The following is a 22,669-nucleotide window of genomic DNA, read 5'->3' as shown; positions in this document are numbered from 1 at the left end:
ACAGAAGCCTCCAAGTCACTTTCACACATGCCTGTGTGTGCGTACGCAAACTCCCTCCACAAATGCATGCTCTCGCTCTTTGACACACACATAGCTATAATATAAAAGGAACACACAAAAATCCAAATACTGTGTTTGAAAAATACAACTATACTCAGTTTTCTGCTGCAGGAGCTAAATAAACACTTCTTTGTGCATTTATCTCTCCTCAGTCCAAATCAAAAGATGAACTATAGACATAAATCATCTGACGTCATTTCTCGCCACTTGAAACGTCTGTTTCAAGCCATGGGGTGGAGCAGTAGAGTTAAGTCTGACAGAATCTGAACCCTGATTGGTCATTAAAGTTGTCAGTAATGTATTTGCAGTGCCTATAGTGTTTACCTCTTGGATGTTTTCATCTTTATTGCTCTCAGAAATTGAATCATGGTCAAGATCATTTGTTTTTGATAAGAATTTGAGTGTGACTGACCTTATTCAACAGAGGTCCAGCCAATTGTTGCTAGTAAATTTTTTTCTTTTTTTTTGTTTGTTTTTTTATTTTGTAAATTTTTGTAAAACACAAACAAACTAAAAACATTTTATTGGCAATGAGAGGGAAACATCTGAGGGACTGAGTACTTTTTATAGGCACTGTAACTTCCTTATTTCTCTGAAATCTATGAAACCTTTCCAACCTCCTGTCACAGAGTACATTTTCTACAACCATAGAAGAAGGTGGATTCCTTGTTTCCTGTCAGACCACTTGATTTACAATATGCTGAAAGGAAATTAGGGAATTTTTGCCAAATGGCCTCAAAAAACTGATAAGCACGGCAACATTAAGGAAGGCTTACATTTTTACCATCACATATCTATCAGCATTTCGCCATTGGAGCCAAACACTTGTAGATGTTACTTTCGTTTGCCAGTAGACTTCGATAAATGTCACAGATTACCTACTGCCGCTTTCAAATTACTCAGCCGTATAGCAAATATCCAGGCTGTCCTGTGTTTTACTGTTGCCCTACCCTATCTATTAACGATGTGACCATGGGAAATAACAAGCATCAGCTAAATACAATCAAATAAAGTCAATTAATGTCATTATGCTCTGCTCCCTTGAGAAATCACAGTGGATTTTTTCTGTTAAGACCAATCTTCTTTGTTGTTCCCAGTGTTCATTTAGCTGCATTAATATTGATATTGTCCAGCAAAAGATTTAATCCATGACAAACTCTTTTCTACCAGTAAGAGAAACAATATCTTGTCCTTCCAAGCAGTCACTAGTGCAGATTTGGTTTTATTATTATTCAGTAGCACAGATATCGGTTGATATTCTCATAAAAACACAGTCAGCTCCAGGCCTGTGCAGTGTTAGGTTAGTCTGTTGATGTAAGTCAGACTTTATCTCAGTCTAGTCCAATGTGAAATAAAAATGTAGATAAAAATAAACTCTAATTAGAGGCTAAAAATGCTAGCCACTGCACAGCTTAATTGTCTGTGAAGTACCAGTAACGTCTTCTTGCATTAGTAACAGTGAACCTGATTAAAATGAGTAAAATACAGCCAGGTGGTTTACTAGCAGATTTTTGGAATAAGGAAAAACAAAGACAATGTTGTGTGACATTGCAGAAAACCTTGAATTTTTTGGTGTATTATTGATAATTGATGAGTGTTCTACTTAAAAGAACATGCAATAGAAGCAGCAGCACAGATTTTTACTTACCTGGAAAACCCAGCAACTTTATTCAGCTTCAAAAGTAATTCACTGATGTCCTTTCATACAAACTTCTATCATAAGTCTAACTATTGTCAAGTCACTTTGAGTTTTTCAATGAAGTCTTTGCTGTGATGTGCATTGTTGTAAAATAGCTTCAGCTGCTGAAAATGTTACATGACTCTACACCTGTTTCCATCCCACACATACACACACACACACACACACACACACACACACGAAATGTCAACAAGAGAATTACTCATAAAGACAGTTAATCCATAAGTAACTTCATAGGTGCAGTATATACATCTAACATTAATGCAAGTGCACAGACCACATACCACATGCATATCTTTAATAAGAATTGGTATGTGTCAGGTGCACAGATTAGCTGTCACTGATGTCAAATCACAACCCTTGTTATGTTTGCTTTGTTGATTGAAATGCCGTGACATATTCCTCAATGTTTGCCTGAGCTAATAGTCTCTCATGTTATCAGTGTTTAATACAAAGGAACTATAATGGGAAAAGTAGCACTTATTCACTGTCACATACAAAATGTGCTTTGACATTAGCAAACAAAGGGACTCACCCTGCTTTGCAGCTTAGAATTACTGTACATTAACATCATGAGTAGGAAAATAAATACTTATACATAGATATTCCATTTTAAAGTAAATGCCCTTACTCTACCAGGTGATAAGGGTGCTTTGCAAAGCTCTGAAAATTCTGAAGCCTCACAGATATAGTAGCTCCAAAACAAAACCAAATTTCCACACTAAAAACACTCAGAGTGCAACCCTCCGCCAAGATAACTCCCCACAGCAACATCTCATCTCCAGCATGATTATGCAAATTTATTCAAATGTCCTCAAGATTTTATTTTACATTCCAGAAGACAATGGTCCAAAGATACAGCGACTCAGTAAAAATTTAAATTAAATCTGTGAACAGATTTTTGATACATTGTGACTTTTAGAAAGTAATCTACTTTGACCTTTCAAGGTCAAACATTATCTGCCAGTTGATCTGGACACCATACATATATGTGATAAATTACAACCAAATCAGATGCTTTTTGAGATATGGTGACTGATGAAAATTTGGGAATTTTTCCTGCCCTTGACCTTTGACCTAGAAAGTCTATAGTTTAGTCATCTGTGGTGGCTGCCATGTGGAACTTAAACAAAAAAGAAAAAAAATACAATTTCATACAAAATGTTTTTTTTTTTTCTTGTTTATTGGTCTAAAACTGTGGATTCTAACAGACAAATGACAAAAAAAAAAAAAAACATAGTCCCCGGCTTCCTCCCAGCATCCAAAGACATGCACTGATTGGTTAATCGGTTAATCTAAATTGCCCATAGGTGTGAATGTGAGAGTGATTGTCTGTATATGTCAGCCCTGTGATGAACTGGCGGCATGTCCAGGGTGTACCCTGCCTTCGCCCCTAAGTAGCTGGGATAGGCTCTAGCCTGCGACCCCAGTGAGGATAAAGTGGATTCTGATAATGAATGAATGAATATATATCATAATACTGGAAGGTCTCAGAGCATCTGTGTGTGTATCTGCACAGTTCTGAGAAATTAGGATGTTTTTAACTGGCCATTTTGGCACATATAGTTGAGGAATAGTCCCATCTTCACTTTAAGTATCTCAGCAAGTTGATAGGACCAATAGTTTGGGAGATATTAGTCATTTTGGAAAGCATTAGCCTTATAATCACGTTGACTGGACATGCAAGACCACGCTGCATGACAGGAAATGACGTTAAAAACAGAAACGACGCATTTATTAACTTCAGTCCCTAGATACCAGTATTAATATAACCCGTTCCCCACGGGTCAACACGTTAGTTTATTATGTACTACAGATGTCCTTTTAGAGCAGAACATTCTGTCTGTTCATAGTTTACCTGCATATCAACAGGTTTGCATCAGACTGGTAGTTAGTGTCACACGTCCTGTTTTGGTAGATATCAGCCAGAAGTCTAAGTTGTAGTGGTGGAAGACAAATGAACAATTTATTTTAACCTTTAGACCTTCTGCAACTGACTGTTGTTGTGTACGTACATGCACGTGTGACCTTCGGAAGGGCAGGAAGTCTAACTGGGGAGCTGGGTTTGACTGCGGCACATCGATCGTGGACCCCTGCATTCTTCTGCCTCAACAGTCACTCTTTGCGTGTGCGCACACACACACATACATACACACACATACACACACTCGCCTCATTGACCAAATAGACTTACATATGAGTGACGGGGCCAATTTCTCTCCCTTTCCTCCCCTTGTTAATTTATGGCCATTGATCTACACCGGCCTGAATTTATATACACTCATCATGCTCTCCTGCTCTGTAGTTCTCACTCTTTCACACACACACACACACACACACACACACACACACACACACACACACACACACACACACACAGGGCTTTTGTGTGGTTTACAATGCAGTGCACTGACACATGCTCCTGCTGTGTCAGCACAAGTGGTGAGAAGATAGTACAAGAACATGTTGAAGGACTCAAGAATGATGTGAAACTGCACTAATGGGATTTTTTTTGGCTTGTAGAGTTTTCACTAATGTCCTGATTTTGTCAGTATGAAATTGCATACAAGACCTTGACAGTACATGTAGTGCCAGTACAGTACCATGCAATACGGTGCAATGTCATGTGCACAAACAGGTTATAGTAGATCCTCTAGGATGGTTTTCCTACTTATTAATACTACACCTATTTCAGTAATATTTATGGTAATAGAATTTTTGTGTGTATTCTGATCATTCAGGTGCATCGCCTTGCGCAGCAGACAGCCAGGTGGGTGGCGAGAGTGAGCGGAGCAGGGAACAGATTCTTCAGACCTTGAGTGACCTGTCAAAGGGTTTCCAAGACATCGCTGATCGCTGTCTCCTGGTTCTACACCTGGAAGTCAGGTAGACAGAACCAACCCATACACCACAAGGATTCTAGCTGTGATAACAGGACCTGTGATTGAAACCAAAGAAAAAATTGGCCTCACATTTGTTCTTACTTATTTATTGAATAAATAAGAAAGAAATTCAAGAATTTTTACCACCATTATAACACCCAAGGGTTTTTTCACACAACACCTAAGATGAAAAAAATGAGAGGTTTTTGCCACATTTTGCTGTCATTTATGGTCGGGGCAGCACAGTGGTGCTGTGGTTATCACTGTCACTTCATAATAAGAAGGTCCTGGGTTCAAACTGAAGAGCGCAGTGCATAATATTATATTATCTCATCCATGTGCATGTTTGTTTCACCTTTTCCTCACTAATGGGATTTTAGTGTAAATATGCCCAACCTGGCTTTAAAAATAACCTCATGTGGTGTTTTTTTGAAATAATGTCTAGCTGCACTTAGAGTGTCCAAGCCTCCCAGAAATCTTAGGAATATCCTTATTACATTATGCTTAATGTTCCAGGCCAGAATACACTTGCGTCGTCACCGTGTGGTTTATTTCATTTTATTTTTGGCTCCTAAAACGGGCCACAGCATGGTACAGTGAACCATGCCCGAACATGGTACACAACGATCACACTAGTCTAACGAAATGGAGTTTTAGGGGTCAAACATCCTCAGGCATGGTATGGATGGCAGAGTGTGTGCACACCCTCATGCTGCACGTCCAATATGTGTTTTGAATGTCAATATCCAAGTTAATTTACCACACCATGTACTTTTCCCCCACGATCACTAATAGTCTTCCATCATCCCTCTCCCCTTCTTTTCCTCCTTGTACCGCTATTTCCCTGCAGACTATTGTGTAGCTTATGCAATATTGTTTATGATTTCAGTAGAAAACCCTCCCTCAGGCTGATGTCTAGCTATATGCTACACTCCATTGACTCTCTCCATCTAGCGAATTTCCCCTGATAGTGGTACCAGCTAAATGAAGCCATGAGGAAAAGAGCAAGTGGGGAGGGAGAAGGAGATGGGAGAGAGATGAGAGTGGAAGTTCAAGTGGTGGGGGATGTTAAAGAAGAGAGATACAGTAGCTAAGTGGGAGAAATGATTGAAATGAAACAGATGAAAGTAAGATTGAGGCATTGATGATGTGGTGTAGTTGTTGGCATTGACTTGAGGAGAGAAGGCATTCACCCATATCCTTTTATACCTTTCTGCTCAGGGCACTGTGATTACAGAATTATGACAGTATTGAGTCCTTAAGTCTAGACAGAAATTAGGCTTTTATGGACCTGAAGAAAAGACAGATGTACAACATTATTAAAGGAAAGGTTAAAGTTCACCTCCTCTATACTGCTGAAGTAGTAGGTAAAATTCTATGTAACATAGGCGGTATGTACCCACAAAAAATGTTTAGACTACACTCAACTATCTGTGTTACCAGGAAGATCAGGAAAAATATAGAGATTTTTTGATATTGACTAAAGTGAGTTAAGCTACATCAAACTTGCTGATAGCTAAAGAATCTGACTCTCATTTTATCAGCAAATTTAAGATTTAACTAGGTCGAGGGACTAAAGATCAGTGTTTTGTACAGTTACTCCACGGTAGCTGTTTCCTGGCCCAAAGCTGCTGGTTTTGTTCCACATCCTCAACCTTGAAACCCAGATAAAAAGAGCTTAGACATTTAGATATTAAGACACCTGAAGGGTTCATTTTGCTTTGAATTTTAGTGTGTAATTAAATTGTAAAAGCACTCTTACCATTGGGTTGGACTTGAAGGACGTGAACTGTGAATGAGGCTCGCAGAAGTCCTTCAAACAATTCTCTCTTACAAGTTAAATGTTTTTTAGATGTCGAGGTTTTTCATGCTCGCAAGCTGTACAACATATTCAGCCTTTTGCGCTACAGGTGGCCTCAGCTAATCACATCTCTTGGCTCAATAATATCCAGTAGAGCTGTAATGGCAGCAATAGAACTACGTATACAGCATTACGAGTGCTATAAATGTAATGATTTCTGTGAAATTATAGCTGTTAGAGTAGATGTGCACATTATAGTATGAAGTAAGAGAAGTAGCTACTTGTGTGTGTTATTCTGTGTGAAAGGTGGATATAATACCTCATACTTAATCACCTTGTTATATGACTCTTTACACTGTCGTTGCACTGTACATCTTGTGTAATGCTCATATTGTATCTCCCATGTCCTAATTATTCTCACATTTCCCTGGAATATTTTGGTGCTCATCATTGGCTATGTGGGGCAAAATCAGCACATCAACCTCAAATCACTTTGTGTAAAATGACTGGAAAACAAAGCCAGTCATTGTGAAAATTTTTTAAGGTTCTAATTTACTCATTTCATTTTTCTTTTTTCCTTCTCCAGGGTACATTGTTTTCATTACCTTATTCCACTGACTAAGCAAGGAAATTATGCCATCGTGGCTAATGTGGAGAGCATGGACTATGACCCACTGGTAGTCAAACTGAACAAAGACATCTCAGCCATAGAGGAGGCCATGGGGGCAGCCCTACAGCAGCACAAGTTCCAGTACATATTTGAAGGTAGGCAAGGCACCAGGGGATGTGAGTGGGACTCACTGACTCACTTTTATGTCAATGAATTTATAATGCGCACCTCCCTTTCTACTTTATACCCTTTTATGCTTTGTTTTCTATGATCTCACCTAACAGCTGTTATCTTTTGTAGGCTTGGGTCATCTCATCTCCTGTATCCTTATCAATGGAGCCCAGTATTTTAAGAGGATCAGTGAGTCTGGAATCAAGAAGATGTGCAGGAACATATTTGTTCTCCAGCAGAACCTTACCAACATCACCATGTCAAGGGAGGCTGACCTCGACTTTGCCAGGTCAGAATCATGTCTCATTCAAGGGCTTAATACGGTGCAGCTCACTTTCCCCAAAGTTTTGTGAGTATTTTATTTTTCTCAGCTGGAGTAAACATGCCTATCTGCAGTGGATCAAATCAGAACCCTTTGAGTTATATATGCACTAGTTTTCCAGCAAAATGAGTTTGTAAAGGCAAATAGACTTGGAATGAAGTAGCTGTCAGCCAGCGTTTTATGCGGATAGTCATGTTTCCAAATGGTCATGCCACTTTCTCACCATTTGATAAGTACTTGATGTTTTACCTTGACTTTTTTTTTTATTGTTGTTGTCATGGTGATAAAACCTCCAGCACCATTGTGCTCTCCTTCACTGCCGTAGATAAAACTAAGAGACATATGTTAGAAACCTGCAGGGGATAATTGGTGTCATATTTCTTAGGATGCAGCATCCGCTTTATTGTCAGATAAAATCGTCAAATCAGAAATGGGCAGGCTAGTGTTCAGGTTTTTTTTTTTGTTTGTTTATTTTCACTAATAAATGGTGTAGTTCTAGTGCACACATGCACAGACACACAAAGACATGCACTGTGTCCTCAAGTTCAGACTGCAGTTATGTCAATGCACAAGGCAGACAGATGGTCAAACAGATTGTCAACCACACTGTGTGTCAGTGTGTGTATGCAGTGGCTGGTGTTTATTTCTTATTCATACATTTATATTTTGTGAGCTTACCTGCTGTTGCCCAGTGCTGTCCAGCCCTCACAGGCATGGAGGAATCAGTTCCTCAGATATCTTTGTGTACAAAATGGAAAGCGGGAGGGGGAGAGCAGGAGGGTGGAGAGAGAGAAGAGGGCAGAAAGAGAAGGGTGATTCACAGTACTCATGATTTTTCTCCTCTTTCAGAAGCTTTTGTCCTTGGCAAGACAGACTATACAAGAAGAGGGGTGACGGAAAAGATGGAGTAAAAAGGGAGGGAGGGCCTGGGGGAGGAAAACTGAAAAAACTAAGTGAAAGAAAGTTATAGAAAAAATGTCTTTAACAGAAAAGGACTTTAAAGAGAAGGCATGCTGTATATAGACAGTAGAGTGCAGCCCTTTAACATTAAAAATGTTGTCACATTAGATGAACAGTTGCATTGTTTTGCATTTGTATGATGAAGAAATTTGGCTATAAATGCCTGATGAACTTTCAGTTAAAGGATTTTAGTAAGGAGTAATAAGTTTGGAAATGTCATGGACTGGTTTCATTTTTATTCTTGCTTTATATGCAAAGATGTATGTGTACAAAACAGCATTTCCACAGTTTTTTCTGAATCAATTCAGTTCCAGTTCATTTTGATTTCAATCAATTGTAATTTCATCAGGGATATTTCAGTTACACTACTGTACAATACAGTATTGCAACTAGATATGAAAAATAATCTCAGTGAAATAATTATGTAAATTAAAGCCTTCAGTAAATTACTGAAAATACATCCAAGATCAAAACTCAAATTTACTTTACTAATCCACAGTAAAAGGCATATATTAAAAATCACTCTCTGAGTTAGTTTATTGATATTTGATTGTTCAGATGATGAACTTGAATCAGAAAATTATTTTGCGTATCTTAGTCAAATAGTACTTTTCTTAAAATCTCTCTCCAAAGCTGATGGTTGCGTAGATGAGGATACTTCTTGTGCATGTGTTTATCAGTGTTTTCTATGTTGTCATGGTAGTTTGTGGGGTTAATTTACTTCTTTCCAACAGTTCCCTGTATCTTCCTGCATATATCAGTCTGTGCAACATGAGTCAACAGATATGAGTTTGCTGTGGTGTTTTGACATTATTATTATTGGTAACATGCCATCATTCCAAACCAAGTTCCCCCAGAGGAACACAACCCAAACAAAAGAACTAAACTAAAATTACCTGAACTGTAGTGGATGTGGAGGACCATTGATTAGTATGTTATTTCTCCCCTCTGTCAACTTTGATTATGGAGAAATGCCAGTGATGGCTTTTCTGTCTTTTCTCTCTTTCTCCCTCTCTCTCTGATTACGAGGCGTGGGTGGTGTGGAGGTGTTGATTGGGAATTGCAGAGCACATTGTTTACACATTCATAGCTTTTTGGATTGGCCAGCATAAGTCTGCAAGACACACCAGCTTGCACACACACACACACACGCACGCACGCACGCACGCACACACACACACACACACACACACACACAAAAACACACACACACACAAAAACACACACAGCAGCACAAATCTGCACACAGAAACATGCACATGCACAGCCTCAGGTAAAGTATCTCCATTGCACAGACATTCACAGACACTCAGCCATCATTGTTTGAAATCATTATTAGGACCTGAATATTCATAACATATGTAAAATAGTTCACACCTGCTAATGAATCTGACACTCTGAAGCTCTATAAATGTTAGATTTGCGTTGAATAGAATAATGAAAAGATGTTTTTGAGAATGTCACAGAAAAGGATATTACAAAGGCAGATAATATCTTGAGGCTAGTCATTGTTCACTGTAATATGCAATAACTTTTAACCTTATGTGACTTACTTACCATGCACTCTTATACATACTGCTCTTACTTAGTTTGTTTCAGTTGTACAGTTTTAATATACCCAAGGAGTTTTCTTGTATTGTAATGGTTATGACAAATTAATCTGATGTTAATGTTTTACATTTTGTGCTGTGTGTACGTAGCATTTTGATACTGACAAAACTAACATTGGGCAGATTTAATAGCTAAAAAGCAGCTGGAGGAAGAGGGACCTAAAGCAGAATATTCATGAGTATTTTATCGCCACCTTTGGAGAAACAAGAACAAACTGAGGAAAGGAAGTATCACAGTAGGAGGCCTGCATTTGACAAAGACAGAAAATGCTTACTTGTGTACCCCCTTTTATGTGTGTATGTGTGTGAGGGTGCGTACGTGCATTCAGAATGTTTTTCTGCATCTGTGCGCTTGTACGGGAAGAGAGAAAACGAGAGAGAGACCTGGACAAGGGCACAGTAATAACCATTGATCTGAGTTAAAACTAAAGAGAGGCCAGGTAACCAGCACTGCAGAACCCAAGACACACACACGCACACACACTTACTCCATCTCTCACACAAACACAGATTATGAAGAAGGATAGGGAAACAGTGCCACCTGGTGGTCAAGTGCTGGTGTATCTACAGTACTGAATGTCTAACGTACATTCTCAAAGTGTTAAAACATGTGTGAGAGTGTTTTTTTTTCCAACCAGGTCCTACTGTGGCCACTTGTCACTCAGTCATACGTTTGGCATTGGGATCGGCATGGTAGTCAAGGTCAAACACACACACACACTCGTGCTCACAAATGAATGCACACAGACCATCTGCTCAGATACAGTTCAAGGGCTCTGTGCTGTTCAACAAACCTGTGTCACTGCAGTGTCAGCGTCACATCTGTGAGTTGTATGTGTATGTATGCATTCTCAATCTCATCAATCATTGATGTCCTCTCATCATCCGAGTCTGTCTCTGTGTTTATGCTGATTTCTGGTTTCTTCACAGAGGTAGAGATGAAATAAACAGGTGATGTCGATGAGTCTTTCATCCTTAAAAAAAGGCAGTTCTCAACAAAACTCTTAAAAACTCATTGCCTGCCAAAAGACCACTGTAGCGTGAGAGATTTTTTTTTTTCGTTATTTTGCACAATCAAAGCTTTAAATAGACACATAGTCATTAGTCATTTAGAAGTCTTAATATTGTTTAGCAAACCAATTACCTTTGTTGTTGAAGCTCCGAGTTTCATTAAATTTCTCTCCCTGTACTGCTACTATGTACTTTACTCCACACGTCATAACTAATTATTGCTAATTATGTTATTAATCAATCAGTTGCGTGACTCCTTTATTTCCTTAAGGATGAAATAAATGACTGAAGGAATACGTTTTTAGATGCAGAATGTGGGAATTGGTTGCCATAGCCAATAATCAAGTAGTAAGAAAAAGGGCATGTGGATGTGTTCAAATGGAGGTGAAGGTGGACAAAATGATGATTTTGTCAAAACAAACTACTTTACTTCACTACATCTGAAAAGGCCAGGCTTTTAAAATCACATTTGTGTTACATATGCTGTATACAGCAAAGGTAAATGTAATGAATTGTGTAGATTTGTTTGCAGATACTAATTTGGAAATGATATATGTACTTGCAGACATACACACACACACACACACACACACGCACACACACACACACACACACGCAGACATACATAACATGGTATACACTCATAATGTGCACAGTGGAGCTCTTTGCTGCCCGGTGACCTCTGTAGGCAGGTTGTCATAACATTCTAAACTAACTTGCTGGTATCTAGGCTAAACAGTCTGACAGGCTCACTGTGGAGTTCAGCACATAGCACCCACCTGTCTGCTACTGGAAATTACTGTCTGCATGTATGTATTGTACAAGAGCCCTGTGTGCTGTGTATTGTCCCACAGTGAGCTAACCCACTGCACATTTCAAGCACTGGATGTGCAAGCATGGGCAAATAAACCGTCTTTGGTTCTGTGTGTGTGTGTCTAAACCCTAGTGCGTGTTGAGGTGACAGGCTGGTGTGTCTACAGAGAATGTGGTAATAAGTACAGTTGACGGCTGTGTCAGGAGGTAGTGGGTGTCAACAGATAAAACTGTTTGTATTTAGGCCTGGCTTCGGTACACTGTCACTTCGTTCGGCTTCTGTCTCCCTTGCTGTCACCTTGTGTCTCTCTTTTTATCTCTCTCTTCCTCCTGTCTCAGTCCCTTTTTCTTCATTTTTCTCCCCCTGTCCAACCACCTGCAATGCCTCTGCTGAACTGTTACTGTCTTTTCCCTGCTTGTGCCTGCCCCTCCCTCTCTCTGCTCCTGTTTTCTATACATGCATGCGCAAGATGCAGCTTGATGAGACTGGTCTTTGCTGATGAATCCTGTCTATGTGTGTTTATGCACATGTACCTCACAGCATGATGCTGCTGGTCTTTGCTGATCAAGCCAGTACGAGTGTGTAGATGTGGGTTTGTGTGTGTCAGTCTTGTTGTGCATGGCACAGCATGATGGGACTGGTCTTTGCTGATGAAGCTTCAGTGTCTGTGTCTCTGCAGACCTTTCCTCATTACCAGTGGAGAGACAAATGCTCTGCTCTGGAAGGAAAGGGAGGCGTGAAGAGGTGGGGTTGGTTAGAAAGAGATTGAAAAGCTAGAAGAGATAGAAGGATGTAAGTGAGACTGGGAGCTTGAAAGTGCATTGAGGCAGCTACTTTGGGAACATTATATGTGACAATAAATACCCACACAGCAGTTTAGTAATGTTTTGATGCAGATATTCATCCAGGTTAACATACTTGGACAGTAGATAAAACCAATAAATCTCTCCTGCTTTGTCCTATTTCAGTCAGCAAAATGAGAAGTGTATATCACATCACAGCACAGCAACATCAGGACAAACACCACCTATTATTCTGCCAGTCTCTGTCTGCAGTGTTACTGTAGCTAGTAAATGAACAAATAATTTCTATAACGGGGAGAAAAATAAAAATGACAGATTTTAAAAAAAAAAAAGTGTCAAACTAAATGAAAAAACTTTTAAAAGATGCAACACAAACTAAAATGAAATGGTTACAAATAAAAGCTACTTCTTTGCACTGCAGTTTCTCTACTTCTAACCTAAAATAGTATAAACATTGGTTTTGTGAGTGATGCTTTCTTTGTTCACAGTGCAGAGCAAAAGTGGTGCAACTCTGATTACTCATGTGTAAGTGGGATCTGTTTTTCCATGACAGTGTGAACAGTACATAGATTTAGGTCTTTTCAAGACTGATCTGGGCATCTCAATGTGGTCCTGCACGAGACGAAGATTTAATCTTTGTGACATCAGTCTGAACAGTCATGCAACTTTTATTTCACTTTAAGCAAAGTTTCGTCAAAACTGTACACCGCTCCTTCCCTGTATCACATAATTTACCACCTGAGCCATGGCCGCCCATGGCTCAGATGGTAGAGTGGGTCATCCAATAACCGAAGGGTTGGCGGTTCAAATCCCGCTCTGTCCATGTGCTGTTATGTCCTTGTGGGCAAGACACTTCACCCCACTTGCCTCCAGTGCTGCTACTCACACTGGTGTATGAATGTGTGTGAATGTTTGGTGGTGGTCGGAGGGGCCGTAGGCGCAGATTGGCAGCCACGCTTCTGTCAGTCTGCCCCAGGGCAGCTGTGGATACAAATGTAGTTTACCACCACCAGAGGGAGAATGTGAGAGCGAATGAATAATGGATCCTCTGTACACGCTTTGAGTATGCATTCATAGAAAAGTGCTATATAAATCTAATCCATTATTATTATTATTATTATTATTATTATAGATGTTATTTACTTATTTTTGATTTCCGGTAGTCCTATAACTAAATGAATGTAAAACAGTGATTTGATTGTGATTCATAGATGCTACTAGACACCGCTGGCAGCACTGCTACTCTGAGGTGTGAAGTGAATCATAATTTCATCATCTATAGTGAGGACAGAGTTTGAGATTCATCCACTCTGGTGAAAAAACTACTGTTATTAGATGTTACAAAAGATGCACTCCTTTAATTTAAACCTTTCTGTGTGCAAATATATTTTAACAGGCAAAAAAAATGGAGAGGGTCAAATGCTCTATTGTTCGTTCAGTAGCCCTGGTATTTGTTACTGCAGCAACAAGCCTTGGTCCCAACTGATAGAGAGGATCATCCACAGAGCTCCTACCCCCCCCTTCCCCTCCTCCTCTCTCTTCCACTAACTAATGTGTTGTTCCAAAGGCGCTGACAGAGGCAGCCTGTAATGGCCTTAATATTGTGCATGCTGGAAATGAGGGGAAATGAATTGTGCTGATTCTTGTCTTTCTCTTGCTTTTCTTCTCTCCCTGTCTGTCTGTCTCTTTTCTTCCAGTCTCTCTCTCTTCCTCCATCTTTTTCCTCACTCTAGTGCCATTGACATACATATCTGTCCTATGCTGCATTCATGCATCATAAGTTTGCTTAATATTCTTTGTATACAAGAAAAGCGAGGGGGGCAGCTAATTAAAATTTAATTGGAAGCACACCACGGAGGCACGTTTAGAATCACACACATACACAAACATGCACACACAAAGCTACTAAAGCGCCGTTCTTGTCGACAGGACTTTGTGTGGATGCAGGTGGAAATTAGTAAAGTGTGTACATATGAGAGATAGGGAGGGAGACACAGAGGGAGCCTGGGAGCTACAAACAGAGAGATTTTTAGAAAGAGCAATCAAAACAACAATTCATTTTGTTACTGTGGAAGGAAATAATACTTGTTTCATTACTAGCCGTATCTCTAATGAAGAAATGGAGGTGTGTAGTCATGTTTGTGTGTCACTGGGGGTTCTTTCTTGATGGTGGGGTGCCAAGAGATTTTAATCTTATTAACAGCCCTTACCCTGTTTGGCAAATGGCTTTCCAACTGCTTGGGTAATGAACTGTTTGAAAGTGTTTTCACCACACACCTACATTCATCACTCAGACACATAGATAGATGGACACACACTCATACAGTTGCACACATGCACACCTCACACCTCCTTTTTACTGAATAGGAGCCAGATTGCCAGATGTCCTTACAACTTTTCACATCACATACACAAAAACACATGATTACAACCAAGCAGCACACATCGCCGGAAAGCAACTTTTCTGTTTTGATATGAGATTTTATGGAGGGACAACAAAGTCACTCCATTAAAAATGAGCATAGTATATCCATTTTTAACAAATCCTGTGTGGTTTTTTTTTTTCCCGAAAGCATCACTGCCAAGTGAATTATAGTTTCTATTAAACTGTAGTTAAGCTGTGTTTTATAGCATTGATGAGGTAATTTTTCAGCTGCTGTATCAACAGATTGAATGTATTCCAGCTACTTTTAGTGGTTCAGCAGCCAAGTCATCTTTTACGTCTACGAAGAGTCCAAGAGAGCACAAATTATTTGTGTAAGTGTCCAATGAGACATTTTCACTTTGCAGCAGGCAGGCTTGTTGGTGGTGTCTAAATATGTGCATTAGTTAATAGTTCACTACCTGGAGCTAAGCCAAACAACTCACTAGACGTTTAGACACAGATACAACAGCAGCTTATATTTTTGGTTACTAATACCATCCCTTTTTAATGGGCTCACAAATTTGCAAGGTTTTAATCTCAATGAGGCTTTTAAGTTGTTAAATAAAAGATGAAATGTAAGTCCATCAGAGCTGACACTTAAACAGGGTATTTACAGTTTCCAATTAAACACATTACCATATCTTGGTACTGTGGGAGGAAATTCACCCTGAGGAAACGCGCATATTTACGCACCAACTGGAGAGCTAAAATAAACAATTAGGCATCTACGGCACAGAGGTTCACAGTATTTAAAGCTTTTTAGAAAGTAAGACTGAAATAGTGTCTGGGTGTCAGGTGCAGTCTGCTCCAAATCATCGTTTTTGTTCCTCTGATAATCTACTGCCCGTTGAGACCTGAGGATGGAAATTTGAGAGCAGGAAAGCTGCTTCTCAAAGCTATCAGCAGATCTCACGCAACAAAAGAAATATAGTTTTGTTTTTGGCTTGTGTTTTTTCCTATTGGATCATGTATTAAGGTGATTTTCATCAATTGCGCAGTAAGTCACACAATGGAGTCAATGTGAATGCTTTTGAGCGGGTGGTTTCTATTTTTGAGGGAAATGCAGCAACACTTCAATGCTCACCTTGCGCATACTAATAGATTCAAAAGACACATTCATAAGCAGTAACATTTCAGGCATGAATGAAGTACAAAGACAAGCAGACAAATACAACAATCATTTCATGATGAGATAAAACCCCAAGTGGGACTCATCTATTTTTCCTGGTATTTTTCTTTCCTTTTTTTTTGCATTCTTTCTGTCATGCCCCCGGTTAAGAAGTGAACCCGCCTGACCTCTCATCAATATTGACAAGCTTTTTCATGAAATGAGCTCCAGGATGAAAAAAATGAACGAGACCTTGGAGAAAAATTGAGAGCAGGCTTAAGAGTGAGACAGAATGCAAATGCCTTGATGACCAAGGGCATGTCTTGTCAAGAGAAGGCCGAAAAACAGATATTATGCACCTCTGTTCCTCACTCATCTATTCAGTCATCACTCTTGGTCTCCTCCTTTTTTTCAGTCTCTCCATCTTTATCTCAGTCCCTCTGCTCCTCTTACTCTTTCCAGCTCTTTTCCACTGCTGAATCTCCAAAAATGACAGCATATAAAACACCTTAGAGCACAAGGTCCCAAGTGCTCATTAACAGCTCGTTAGCATTGAAAATGATCATCTCAAGAAGGGAATGGGTCTTGGATGGGCGATAGTGCTAAACAAATGAGATAAAGTATCTTTTCTTTTCAAAGTGTCTTTTTACTGCACTGTATCAGAAATCTGTAAAGCTGTGAATCCATATATTTTTACTTTATTTTCTCTCAAAATAGTGAGCTTTTCTAGGCTCAACCCTCTTTTAGAAATGATTTGGTGGTCGCGTTTCTTTTCTTTGCTACGGCACAAAGAAAGATGTGAAAACAGGTGGCGATTGTGGTTTTTTTTGTCAGCTACTTCGCCTCTTACTGTTTGCCAAAATGAACTCTAATATTCATAATTATGTCCTCATTAGCAAGAAGTGTAAAAGTTGTGGTCTCCTTAGGTTAGAAGTAGTTTTTGTATCTACAAAGGTATCAGGTCTGCCATGTTGCACTGCAATGTTTCTACAGTGGTCCAAAAATTCACAAAGCAAAGGATCACTCCAGCAGAGTTCTCCTACACATTTGGGAGTGGAAGGTGAGGTCATTAGTAATCATTTGGTTATATTCTGCAGCCTCACTCACAGATACCAGCAAATCGTTCAAAATGCACCTTTCTAAAAGATTTATTTTAAGGTATATTACCTTTATTTGATAGGATAAGTGGGGAGAGACAGGAAATGAGTGGAGAGAGTAAGAGAATAACATCCAGGTTGGAATCAGCCCCAGGCTACTGTGATAAGGCCTTGGTATATGTGGGGTGTATTCCACCAGGTGAGCCACCATGCCAACACATTGCACCTTTAAGCGTGACTGCAGTTGGAAAAGAAAAGGTCGCGAGAAATAAAATGTGAAGCGTGTTGTCACGAATTGGTTTGAAGCTAAATAATTAGGCTGTGTGGTGTCGTCAGAAGGTGGCGGTACAGGCTACTGTTAACCCCACAAACGTAACTCCCACAAATGTAATAAGCCGCAAACGTAATAAACATTTGCAGCTTTTAATGTAAAAATCCCACAAATGTTAGAACTTTCCCACAAATGTAATAATAGTCGCCTACCACAAACATAGTACCTCATTTTCCCACAGTTTGCTCCTACCCTCTCCATTGCTATCATAATAATTTCCAGACATTTTATTTACATGGTTCAAACATAGGCTTCTATTAAACTTAATGAGAATAAATAATATCCAGTTCATACTGAAGCCTTTATAATAAAACCTTTACAACATTTTTGTCCATTCTGTTTAGTTCCTCCACTTGTATTTGTAATTTAACACCTATTTATCTGGAATTAGTACCATGTGGTGTAACTGCAACATTTGAAAAAAGAAAGATGAATGAATATGCATGCATTACTTAAATGTATGTGATGCACTAATTTATTACATTTGTGGGAAGTTATTACAATTTTGGAAACTGAAGATTTTTACCATCCCACAAAAGTAATAATTATTACAGGGTGGGGAAGCAAAATTTACAATATTTTGAGGCAGGGATTGAAAGACAGTGTATGACCAATTAGTTTATTGAAAGTCATGAGAATTTAAATCTTTAAATCATATTTTACTGCATTTCTAATGGTCTTGTTGTCTACCTCAAGTTCAATTGCCATTTTTCTCATGGATTTGGTTGGATCCTTTAGGATTTTGGATTTGAGAGCTTTAATAAAAGCTTTGGTACGTTTTTTGTTGCTTCCTCCACTTCCAGACTTTCTCGTAATAGTTTTGCTTATAGTCATTCTCTTCTTTCCATTATAAACAGTCTTTATGGACACTCCAACTATTTTTGAAATCTCCTTTGGTGTGACGAGTGCATTCAGCAAATCACACACTCTTTGACGTTTGCTTTCTTGATTACTCATATGGGCAAAAGTTTCTGAAAAGGTATGGATAATAGTGTTAGGTATGACTATGACATCAATATATGTTTGGTTTCAAAACAATTGACGTCGTGCCTGCTGAGAAAAAACAACTAAATGTTCATTGTAAATTTTGCTTCCCTACTCTGTATGTTTGTGGCAGGCAACTATTATTACATTTGTGGGAAAGTTATTACATTTGTGGGATTATTACATTAAAAGTTGCACATTTTTATTGCGTTTGTGGTTTGTTACATTCGATGGGAGTTATTACATTTGTGGGGTTAACAGGCTACATCACATGCAACTACTGCAGTTCTAAAGAAACTGCAACTGCATATAACTGGTGTCAGCCACATTGGCCAGTCAAACTAAATAGTAGAAGTAACACAAGAGCTGAAAGTGGTACAGGTCAAACCAGTTACTCAGTGTCAGGTGGACCATCAAGATCATTAAAATACTACATGTTGTGTGACTTAAAGAGATAGTTTCAGTTCATGTTAAGTTTAACTCAGGAGTAAAAGAAAAAGAGAGTCTTTCTCAACTGATGCACATATTTAAACAATGACTCTTGTTACTGAAAATAATTATTTCTTTTTTACTGGACCAGCCCCTTTTTGTTTTTAGTGTGCAGTATATGTAGACAAAGAGGATCATAATTTTCAGGCCAAAAACCCACTTTGTGCCTAGCTTAGTAGGGATTGAAAGGAAATGCTTAAAAAATTGTGCTTCTTTAATAATAATGAGCTAAAATGCAAATCATACACAACTTAAAGTTAAGTAAGGACGAGGTGAAGGACTTTAGAATGATTTTTCTCGTGTTTGCCCAGTATCACAATTTTGTGTGGAAATTTACAATTTGTATGTGCCTCACCTGCTGCCCTCCTGCTCCGACTGTATCAACAGCTACTGTGTAGAAGCATAACAATTAGTGTATCTGTGTAAATGGGATTTCTCCAATAGCCAGCGGCCAGAAAGTGTGAAATCTGTTTTAGGGTGTGTGGTTGAGAGCATGGTAATTTGACCAACAACACCGCTCTCACACACACATACACACACGCACTTTTCTCCAAGATATTTGACCTATTTTGGCCCCAAGCAAAGACAAATAGTGTGTCCTGCATCCCAACACTCTCCCGTGCATTACCTTGCCTCCAGCTTCTCACCAAGAACAGTTTTCTGCACAAGAATTCATAAACTGTGTTCATGACAAGTTAACTTTTTCCCCCAAAATCAAGATGTAATGCCAAATCTAAGAATCCCCGCTACTTAAATACACAACCTACACTCACATACTCTGGATATGGAGACACCCACTAAAATTCAGCTGGAAGATGCAGACAGAATATATGAAAACAGATACAGTCTCTACTCTCTCCTCACTGTTGTCTGGCATAGCTGACCTTTATGTCAGATGTTTTAGTCAGCAGTTGGAAGTGTGTTTTAATCAACCGTATGCACTCCCTTTGGGCCTTGTCTTTATCAGCATGTACTTCAGCCTTTTTTGAGTGGCCCACTGTGGCATTAGGTGCCGGTTAAAGACCTATTAATTCTATACACAGCCCCTTTCCTCTTTTGGCTCCTGTCAACAGCGTTTCATTAAAATGGTCTCAGTAGTTTGTAGCTGGTGAATGTTTTCCTTCTACCTTCGTCTCCTTAAGGCAACAGGGTGGGTCCTTGAAGTCCCTTTTAAGGAAACTGGGCTTGTCAACCACTGCAGTTATTTTAGCTTTTGTGTTTTCCACTTTGGTGTTGTTGTTCCTTTTGATTCAGCATTGGAATAATGCAAAACAGGGACATATGAAGAGAAATTCACTTGTCCTTTTTGCTCTTTGCTTCTTCAGTCCTTTGTCTCTTCCTTTTTTGTTTTGCTCTTTTTCATGAACTCATTATTTCTTATCCTTTCTCTTGTTTCTCCATGTAGGCAGTACTATGAGATGCTGTACAACACTGCAGATGAGCTGCTGAACCTGGTGGTGGACCAAGGCGTTCGCTACACAGAGCTGGAGTACATCAACGCGCTGTCCTTACTCCATCGCAGTCAGACCGGCGTGGGAGACCTGAGCACCCAAAACATCCGGCTGCAGAGGCTGAAGGAGATCATCTGCGAGCAGGCTGCCATCAAACAGGCCACCAAGGACAAGAAGATCACTACAGTGTAATAACAATAAAACACCACAGGGTTTAGCTGGGTACAGTTTTATTGTTAGCGTTTTTTTTTCCCAGAGAGACGGCCAATTAAAAGTAAACATCTTCCCTCAGTATCAAACACCTTCTGTCCTACATGAGTTTAATTTTTGCAGCGGCTAATGTGAGTCATGTGAAAGTTAAAATGATTGAGCACAAACTTACAAGACAAGAGATGTTTGAGGCTTAGGTTAGAAAACACTGAAATAGAGACTTGCTTGAGACTGAATTTATATAATCCATCAATGGAAAATGTGTCTTCTCCATTTCATCTTCTTGCCTGTGTGATGAAACACATTGTAGTCAAGGGCTGACACAGATATCCTTTCATCTAGAGCTCAGCAAGTAGATTATATATATATATGTGCAGGATATCGGTCTACCTACTAAGTGCTGACTTTAATTGGGAAGTGAGATGACACCAAACACAACTGCAAACTTTTCCTGTCTGCCTGCATATGTATCTAAGAAATAAGGTTAATTATATTGTCAGTTTGTACTTCTTAAGACACCACAGATGCAGTATAAATGCAGCAGTTTCTAGCATTCCCTCACTCACCATGATTTCAGCTTCAGATACAAGACGATTGTCTTGGACACTCACCCAAACTTAGGCCCCTCTCATCTCATTTTCCTATTAGATCTAAACTGCTGCTCTCAATTACACCTCTATCTCTCCTCTTCTGGCGGCCCCGTGGGCCCACTGATTCTGTCTGCAATAACAGATGCCAGATTAGACTGTCTGAATGAGGCCACATCTTCCGCCTGTTGCCAATTTGGGTTGGTCCCCAAAGATTTACCGTGCTGAGAATTGTATCATATCTATAGCTGTTAAAAATCTGTTTGTCTTTTTTCTTATGCAGAAAACTTGTGTGAAAAGTTGTCAGCCAATTAATGGTTTTTGCACATCGAAAAAAGAAAGGGAAGGTTGTTTTTGTATTGATTTCTTTTTAAGTTAGCTGAATTTTTTTCCTACACTCTCCAAAACCAGGACTAGACCTCTTTCAGAAGTTGCATTTCATGTTCATCAAACTACAGTGAACATGTGTGAGTAAGTTCATCAGTCAAACTAGTTGTAATGCTTTGTAATCTCCACCCCCTGCATTAAAATCTTACATGTTACAAACTACACATATAAACTCAAGAGACAAGCAAATCATGCCCCCTCTGTTTTTAGTTCATTAACTTTGGAGAGAAGTACTTAACAAGACTAGGAGAGGGGAATAGGAGCCTTGTCAATACAGCAGGCCCAGTACTGGTCTCCCTAAAGCCCACAGAGCAATCCATCATAATGACACATCGGGTGGGATCGATGGGAAAACAACCATGGAGCTGCTGAAGGGTTCTCCTACCACTCTGAAATGTACACTGGGTGTAAAATCTGAAATCTGCTCATTCAGCTGTTCACTTCAGAGCTACTTTTGTAATGTTATACATCGTCAACTTTAATACAAAGTTAACTGGCTATGTCATGTGACACACACATACGCTTATACTGGTATCAAAGTGTACACACATAAAATCTTTTTAAGTCAGGAGGGCAGGTGTTTGACTACATATAAATAAATGGGAACCACTCTGCTGCCATGCCTGTTATTTTATTTAAAAAAAAAAAAAAGAGGTTTGTCAAGTCTAATAAAAGTCCATTTGTCCTTGGAGGAAAATTCTTTGTTTTTGCTGTGTGCATTTATTTTTCACCTTCGCATTGTTTTATTTGTTCACTGTCCTTTAAATTGCTCTGAGTATTCTGTCTACCAGAGGTTTGACAGATTTGCTATTGCATACACTAATACACGACGTAACAAATAAAAAATTCCAATTATG

The 22,669-nt window shown here is 39.2% G+C and overlaps 1 protein-coding gene across 1 annotated transcript in view; it reads left to right on the top strand.

Moving 5' to 3' along the window:
* The window catches only part of exoc4 (exocyst complex component 4), a 129,091-nt gene extending 106,422 nt beyond the window's left edge, over positions 1-22,669 (top strand). The window contains exons 17-20 of the mRNA XM_030150321.1: positions 4,501-4,645; positions 7,029-7,207; positions 7,353-7,512; positions 20,583-22,669. Coding sequence (XP_030006181.1) covers positions 4,501-4,645; positions 7,029-7,207; positions 7,353-7,512; positions 20,583-20,820 — 722 coding nt within the window. The 3' untranslated portion in view covers positions 20,821-22,669. The remainder of the gene's footprint in view (positions 1-4,500; positions 4,646-7,028; positions 7,208-7,352; positions 7,513-20,582) is intronic.

This window comes from Sphaeramia orbicularis, chromosome 12, assembly GCF_902148855.1.
Source record: "Sphaeramia orbicularis chromosome 12, fSphaOr1.1, whole genome shotgun sequence".
Classification (NCBI taxonomy): domain Eukaryota; kingdom Metazoa; phylum Chordata; class Actinopteri; order Kurtiformes; family Apogonidae; genus Sphaeramia; species Sphaeramia orbicularis.
The sequence above is the reverse complement of the archived record's forward strand: the minus strand, read 5'-3'. Positions and strand labels throughout refer to the sequence as shown.